General features: G+C 43.4%; 1 protein-coding gene across 1 annotated transcript in view; it reads right to left on the reverse strand.

Moving 5' to 3' along the window:
* The window catches only part of LOC115113227 (neuroendocrine convertase 2-like), an 81,893-nt gene extending 73,432 nt beyond the window's left edge, over nt 1-8,461 (reverse strand). Inside the window, exon 1 of the mRNA XM_029640627.2 lies at nt 8,050-8,461. Coding sequence (XP_029496487.2) covers nt 8,050-8,235 — 186 coding nt within the window. The 5' untranslated portion in view covers nt 8,236-8,461. The remainder of the gene's footprint in view (nt 1-8,049) is intronic.
* Between the last annotated feature and the right edge of the window lie 352 nt (nt 8,462-8,813).

The following is an 8,813-nucleotide window of genomic DNA, read 5'->3' on the forward strand; positions in this document are numbered from 1 at the left end:
CAAAGTAGTTTAAATTGGGGAAGTGAAAAGGAAAATATCACTTGTTTCAAAATATTTAAAAAAAAAAACGGAAAAGTGGTGTGTGCACATGTATTCCCCACCTTTGCTTTAAAATTCCTAAATAAGATCTGATGCAACCAATTACCTTCAGATTAGTCACATAATTAGTTAAATAAAGTCCACCTGTGTGCAATCTAACTGTCACATGATCTGTCACCTGATCTCAATATATATACACACCTGTTCTGAAAGGCCCCACAGTCTGCAGGACCACTTTAAGCCGTATACTCCACAGAGCTAGGCTTTACAGAAGAGTGTCCAGAAAAAAAGCCATTGCTTAAAGAAAAAAATAAGCAAACACGTTTGGTGTTCTCCAAAAGGCATATAGGAGACTTCCCAAACATATTGAAGAAGGTACTCTGGTCACATGAGTCTAAAATTAAGCTTTTAGTCCGTCAAGGAAAATGCTATGTCTGGCAGAAACACAACACCTCTCATCACCCCGAGAATACCATCCCCACAGTGAAGCATGGTGGTGGTAGCATCATGCTGTAGGGACGTTTTTACTCAACAGGGACTGGGAAACTGATCAGAATTGAAGGAATGATTGGTGGTGCTAAATACAGGGAAATTCTTTAGGGGAAACCTGTTTCAGTCTTCCAGAGAATTGAGACTGCGATGGAGGTTCACATTCCAGCAGAACAATGGGCCCAAGCATACTGCTAAAGCAACACTCGAAATGTATTGGAATGGGCTAGTCAAAGGCCAGACCTCAATCGAATTGAGAATCTGTGGTATGACTTAAAGATTGCTGTACACCAGTGGAACCCAACCAACTTGAAGGAGCTGGAGAGGTTTGCCTTGAAGAATGCTCAACTTTTCAGTTTTTTTTAATCTAATATCTTGTTTGTTTCACAATAAAAATATATTTTGCATCTTCAAAGTGGTAGGCATGTTGTGTAAATCAAAGTATACAAACCCCCCAAAAATCTATTTTAATTCCAGGTTGTAAGGCAAAAAAATAGGAAAAATGCCAATGGGGGTGAATATCTTCGCAAGACACTGTACAAACCGTACAAACACAGCAAAACGATACAGCCCCTTCAACCTGTGGTAGAGTCACACTGAACAGGTACAACTCTGGGAGATGACATCATCAAAGGGGTAACGGCACGGTCAAGGCCAATGCCAATGCATTGTTCCATTTTAGGACCACTATTGTTTTCACTATATATTTTACCTCTTGGGGATGTTATTCGAAAAAATAATGTTTACTTTCACTGCTATGCGGATGACACACAGCTGTACATTTCAATGAAACATGGTGAAGCCCCAAAATTGCCCTCGCTAGAAGCATGTGTTTCAGACATAAGGAAGTGGATGGCTGCAAACTTTCTACTATTAAACTCGGACAAAACAGAGATGCTTGTTCTAGGTCCCAAGAAACAAAGAGATCTTCTGTTGAATCTGACAATTAATCTTAATGGTTGTACAGTAGTCTCAAATAAAACTGTGAAGGACCTCGGCGTTACTCTGGACCCTGATCTCTCTTTTGAAGAACATATCAAGACCATTTCGAGGACAGCTTTTTTCCATCTACGTAACATTGCAAAAATCAGAAACTTTCCAGGGGCTTTGTTAATGTTGACCATGTTTAAAGGTTTTGTTCACATCGGCCACTGAGAGCATTATCACACAGTCATCAAGAACAGCTGGTGCTCACGTGCATGCTTCAGTGTTGCTTGCCTCGAAGTGGCATTAGCTCATCTGGTAGGCTCGCGTCACTGAGAAGCTCGTGTCTGGGTTTCCCTTTGTAGTCCATAATAGTTTTCAAGCCCTGCAACATCCGAGGAGCATCAGAACCGGTGTAGTAGGATTCAATCTTAATCCTGTATTGACGCTTTGCTTGTTTGATGGTTCGTCTGAGGGCATAGCGGGATTTCTTATAAGCGTCCAAATTAGTCTCCCGCTCCTGGAAAGAGGCAGCTCTAGACTTTATCTTGCTGCAGGTGTAGCCTGTAATCCATGGCTTCTGGTTGGGATATGTACATACAGTCACTGTGAGGAAGATGTTGTCGATGCACTTATTGATGAAGCCAATGACTGAGGTGATGTATTCCTCAATGCCATTGGATGAATCCCGGATGAATCCTAGCAAAACAGTCCTGTAGTGTATCATCCGCGTCATCTGACCGGTTCCATTTTGAGCGAGTCTCTGTAAGGAGATCCTCGCCCTGAGCTCACCTACATTATTGTCCAGGGACTGAACATTAGTGAGTAATATACTTGGAAGCGGTGGATGGTATGCACGCCGCCTGAGTCTGAATAGGACCCCACTCTTTCTACCTCTACTCCGACGTCACCATTTTGGTGCAGCCCCCAGAATGAATATAGCTACACAAAGGATCCAGGTCAGGAAGTCGAATTTCTACTCAAAATTCTGGTGAGTGACTGCAGATCTAATACCCGAAAGTTATTTCCGGCTGTAGGTAATACAGTTTTTTCCAACTTGCTTACACACAAAATCTTTTCATGTCACACGATTTTTGAAACCTCTCACTCAGTGCAAAACTACACACCAAATATCAAAAACCATAACCTATTTCTCAGCCTTTGACTCAGTTGTCAATTGCATAAAACACTTTTTTCAAAACGCTACACACAATTCTCTACCTAAAACACAAAAATCTAACAAGAAGTGACTTGCTTTCCTTTTCCAAACACAACCAATCAAAATGCTACACTTATTCACAAGGTCACACACACACTCCTCACATGTGCAAACACTAATAGCTTAATTAACTGATGACTAACCAATCACTGCTTTACTGTAGTATAGGCCTATAAATAGGTCAAAGGTCAGATTACCTGTTTTGAACAATGGATGCCAACAATGGACAGAGAGCAAGAGGAGTAGGAGGGAGAGGAAGAGGAAGAAGAGGACGAGGGCAAAGAAGAGAAGGAAGGAGAGCCATCTCTGATGAGATTAGGGCAACACTTGTTGATCATGTGATCAACCACGGTTTGACCATGAGAGAGGCTGGACTGTGAGTCCAGCCCAACTTGAGTCGATTTACAGTGGCGTCCATAATTCGAACCTTCAGAAATGAGAACCGGTATGCAACTATCTAATGACTATTTAAGCATCACAGTAATGTACTGTAAAATACATGACTGCATAGTATTGCATAAACATTTGTAACTCTAAGCCATCCATTTACTGCACTGCATTGAATGAATGAGGTTGGTTATCATGCTGTACTAATTTGTTTTGTACATTGTTTACAGTTCCTATGCTGAACACATACTGTGTTTGAATTCTGTACAGACTGGAATGGCAAAGACATCATGGAGGACGAGCACAATTGTTTACAGATGTACAAGAGACTACAATTATAAATATGGTTTTGGCCAACAATGCAATTAGGATTCGAGAGATAAGAGAGCATATCTCGAATAATGACACCATATTTAACAACATCAATGCTGTAAGCCTGTCGACCATATAACGCATTCTCCAACGGCACCGATGAAACAACTTTACAACGTGCCATTTGAGAGAAACTCTGACAGAGTCAAAAATATGCGACATGACTTGCAACACTACTTCCAGTACTTCAGACATACCATATTTCCTCATCTGTATATACTTTTGTCTGTTACAGAGAATATTGGAGCTGGATGCCCATGTAATTCGCCATGAATTTATTAATGTGGATGAGGTTGGCTTCAACCTCACCAAAACCAGGCGCCTCGGGAAGAAATGTAATAGGACAGAGGGCAATTACCAATGTCCCTGGACAGCGTGGGGGTAATATAATTATGTGTGCTGCCATCACTCAAAACGGGGTCCTCCATCACAATGCCACACTGGGTCCGTACAACACCGGCCATATGCTCACTTTTCTGGATGCAATTTATCACAATGCTTGTCCCTGATCCAGATCAGGAGCCTGCTAGATTTGTGGTTTTATGAGACAATGTTCGTTTTCACCGGGCTGTTCTGGTTTGCCACCCATTCACAATTTGTAGTTTTGTACCTACCCCCATATTCACCTTTTCTAAATCCCATAGAGGAATTCTTCTCAGCCTGGCGCTGGAAAGTGTATGATCGCCAACCCTATTCCCACATGCCGCTTCTCCAGGCAATGGAGGACGCATGTGGGGACATAGAGGACATAGATACATATGTTTATGGTTTTGTTGTATGCTACTGTATACAACAGTAATGTTTGGCCTAGTAAATATTTTCTGTTTCTACATTGCATTGGTGTTTACAGTGTACTTGTTACCCCTCTCAGCAGATTACTTTCACTGTAGAACATTGTATTGAAATGTAGATATAAGCCTATGAAAGACCAAGAGCATAAGATTTAGAACAACAGTGTTTACATGGTATATCCAAAAATGTACTATTATGAAAGCAGTGTTTGCCATTTGATGCAAATGCTTCATTCTGACATGTGTTTATGGCATGTTGAATGCAGTGTTACATTTTGAAGGAGATGTGGGCATTTTGCATTTTGTGTGTGCAGTTTTGGGAATTGTGTGTAGAGTTTTGAAAAAAAGAGGCAGTTTTGAAAACGTGTGTAAGCAGTTGGAAACAACTGTAATACAAGAAACGTTCTGAGCGGATAATGTAAGAAATAACACTGAAAAAAAAAACATACTGCAAAGTTAGTAGCTTGAAACAGGGCGACCGTGTCTGTCGGCACCATCTTGTTTAAAGTATACATTAGGGAATTGGCTTTGTTTTGTGTGTGTGTGTGTGTGTGTGTGTGTGTGCATTGCATTTTTGTTTTGAAGTATATGCACCGGTATGTGTTTCCAGGCTTGCTAAATTAATTAAGCATGAATAAGAGATCATTGAAACTGCACAGATATGGATACAAATAACGCTGGAGATGACATAATCCAGAGGCGGTGTGAAGGAGTGGATGGGGGCAGCCTACTGAGGGCAGCCTACTGAGGGCAGCCTACTGAGGGCAGCCTGAGGGCAGCCTATTGAGGGCAGCCTACTGAGGGCAGCCTACTGAGGGCAGCCTGAGGGCAGCCTACTGAGGGCAGCCTATTGAGGGCAGCCTGAGGGCAGCCTACTGAGGGCAGCCTGAGGGCAGCCTACTGAGGGCAGCCTGAGGGCAGCCTACTGAGGGCAGCCTACTCAGTGCAGCCTACTGAGGGCAGCCTGAGGGCAGCCTACTGAGGGCAGCCTGAGGGCAGCCTCCTGAGGGCAGCCTACTGAGGGCAGCCTACTGAGGGCAGCCTGAGGGCAGACTACTGAGGGCAGCCTGAGGGCAGCCTACTGAGGGCAGCCTACTGAGGGCAGCCTGAGGGCAGCCTACTGAGGGCAGCCTACTGAGGGCAGCCTACTGAGGGCAGCCTGAGGGCAGCCTGAGGGCAGACTACTGAGGGCAGCCTACTGAGGGCAGCCTACTGAGGGCAGCCTGAGGGCAGCCTACTGAGGGCAGCTTACTGAGGGCAGCCTGAGGGCAGCCTACTGAGGGCAGCCTGAGGGCAGCCTACTGAGGGCAGCCTACTGAGGGCAGCCTGAGGGCAGCCTACTGAGGGCAGCCTACTGAGGGCAGCCTGAGGGCAGCCTACTGAGGGCAGCCTACTGAGGGCAGCCTACTGAGGGCAGCCTGAGGGCAGCCTACCGAGGGCAGCCTGAGGGCAGCCTACTGAGGGCAGCCTACTGAGGGCAGCCTACTGAGGGCAGCCTGAGGGCAGCCTACTGAGGGCAGCCTGAGGGCAGCCTACTGAGGGCAGCCTACTGAGGGCAGCTTACTGAGGGCAGCCTACTCAGGGCAGCCTACTGAGGGCAGCTTACTGAGGGCAGCCTACTCAGGGCAGCCTACTTAGGGCAGCCTACTGAGGGCAGCCTACTGAGGGCAGCCTACTGAGGGCAGCCTACTGCATGATAGTGTCTACAGTACAACTCAGAGATGCTGCCATTAAACCTCAGTCAAAACCAAACGCATTCAGTATCTAATTATCCATGTCAAATGAAACATTAAATCACGAGTAGCCGTTATTTGAATGCTGAGGTGAACATCTTAATTCACAACACCACAATACCCTCGATTTCTAGGCTACGCCTCAGTGCCTTGCTCTCCAGCTAATTGCACTTACACTCTTATTCTGACATTTGACAAGGCAGTACAGTCAGGGGGATAATTTTCCCTCTTCAGACAAGGCCTGCATTCACAGGGCTGTTTAATAAGTGGTTGGATAAATAGATGGGTGATCAACTGCCACATCCGAAGAGAAAGCAATCTGTTGATTTCTGATAAAATGGTGTCAATTTTCTACATTGAGAATTCAGTTAATTCATCTTGAAGAAAGAGGATGAAGCATACGGTGCCTTCAGAAAGTATTCACACCTCTTGCCCTTTTCCACATTTAGTTGTGTTACAGCCTGAATATAAAATGTATTAAATTTAGATTTTGTGTCACTGGCCTACACACAACACCCCATAATGTCAAAGTGGAATTAGGTTTTTAGAAATGTCTTGAGTCAATAAGTATTCAACCCCTTTGTTATGGCAAGCCTAAATAATTTCAGAAGTAAATATTTGCTAAACAAGTCACACTATAAGTTGCAAGGACTCATTCCATGATTTTGTAAGGACTACCTCATCTCTGTCCCCCACACATAGAATTATCTGTAAGGTCCCTCAGTTGAGCAGTGAGTTTCAAACACAGATTCAGTCACATAGACCAAGGAGGTTTTCCAATGTCTCGCAAAGAAGGGCACCTATTGATTATATGGGTAAAAATGCAGACATTGAATATTACTTTGAGCATGGTGAAGTTATTAAATACACTTTGGATGGTGTATCAATACACCCATCTGCTACAAATATACAGGCGTCCTTCCTAACTCAATTGCCGGAGAGGAAGGACACCACTCAGGGATTTCACCATCAGCCCAATGGTGACTTTTGGTCACCTTTCGGTCCCTGTCCCAATGCTTTTAACCACTAGGCTACAGCATCCATTCCCACATTCATGATTGTCAACGGAAGAGGCAAGTGCAGAATCTTCAATTCTTGCAGTTCAACCTCCAGTTACTGCTGGTGGTTTGAACACTGTGCTTGACAATGCCTGCCGAACGGTAAATAATGGCAAATGATCAAATACATAAAACAATGTTAAACATAAAGACATTTCAGAAAAATGGGATCTAATTCTGCACTGGACATGATTCAAAATGTCATAATGGTGTTTAGAAGCTTTAGAGAGAGGAAAGGACACCAAAAGAGAAAGTATCTAATTCTGCACTGAACAGGACTAGAAACACAAACATATTGTTATCAATCTTTTCTGTTAGTTCTCCCAGTCGCTGGGAAGGTGTTGCACGATACTTGATTTAGTGGTGTTATGTTCCATATAATGTTTCAAAACATCTCAGGATGATGTGTTTCAATACTCCAGTCAAGTTCAAGTTTTGTCTCCTTCAAGTTTGTGGCAGCTCAGTTGCCACTAGTTTTGTTGTACAAAGCACTTAATTTTAACACTGTGCTATTAGCCTGCCTTAATTCACGTAGTCTATTCACCCCATATTTCTCATTTCCAAAATTACTGGGGGATAAAGAATAGATGGCAAAATGTTAGAATTTAGCAGAAATTAAGGCTGATTTTATATTTAGGTTAATGTAGCCTAAGGCTTAATGAGGCAACATTGGCCTAGATATTATGTAACAAAATAAATTATACAGATCAACTTAATTGAAGGTCATCTGAAAAACAAAACAAATAGGCAAAGGCATACTTCAAATAACAGGCTACATATTTAAATGTTTTAACTGAAGTCATATCAAGTATTTATGTTGGTAAAATCATAGCCAAAATAGGATTTTTTTATATTCTATGCAATATAAATAAAAATAAGAAACATGAGCATTTTTTTTTAAGTGGAGTTGAGTGACAAAAACACTGGACATGTTCATCAATGCAAATGATTGGCTTGATGGGAATATCGAATCGACAGCCCATCATTAGCCTACATTATGCACATTTTCTGCAACATTGTAGCCTAACATGTCTCACCTTCCGGGCACTATGAAACCCGTGCTCTGTTGCAAGTTGGTGCGCGTCATCATGTGCACCTTCATGCAACTGAACCAAGAGATGATTTGTGAAGATCCCATCCTCTGTGGCGTGTGTCGCAAGAAACACTGCTTTTAGTAATATCAATACAACTGCTGTCCCATGTGTGAGAGATCCAATCATCATTTCTAGCTTGTATCGAGGTGCCTGTCCAAGTGAATTCTGTGTGCGGGATGCTCCTTTGAAGAGATGTATGATTCAGTCCTTTTGGGAATACATCTCCTCCGCAGCGGAGGGCTAGTGGAAGTTGGCGATGCTACGAGACGATTCGATGGATGATTGTGTACCAAACCTGCATCCTCAGCTCTCTCTCCTCCTTCATATATCATTTATCAGCCCCTCTGTTCGGGTCCTCTATTTGTGACGTTCCACCAATCGGCTCCGGCGGGTGTGTTTCCCTCCTCTCTCTCTCTGCTCTGGTGCGTTTTGGAAGAGAGGAATGTTCGCACTTTCGAGCGCACGAGGACACTTTCAGGACCCTGGAGAATTCCTTCTCTGGTCAGAAATTGTGCTAAGCACACTAGCGCGGCAGACAAGGAAAATCCTGAATAGAAACACCGACAGCAACTAGGCCTATATTGTGCTCCTCAAATAACTTTGTGTATTATTTCTTGTGTTATTAGACTGTGTGGTGTGCAGAAAAATACACGTGTCCAAGTACAGCACCAGGCATAAACATTGGCTATATATGCTGTAGACTTTGT

Source organism: Oncorhynchus nerka, linkage group LG28 (genome assembly GCF_034236695.1).
Source record: "Oncorhynchus nerka isolate Pitt River linkage group LG28, Oner_Uvic_2.0, whole genome shotgun sequence".
NCBI classification, from domain to species: domain Eukaryota; kingdom Metazoa; phylum Chordata; class Actinopteri; order Salmoniformes; family Salmonidae; genus Oncorhynchus; species Oncorhynchus nerka.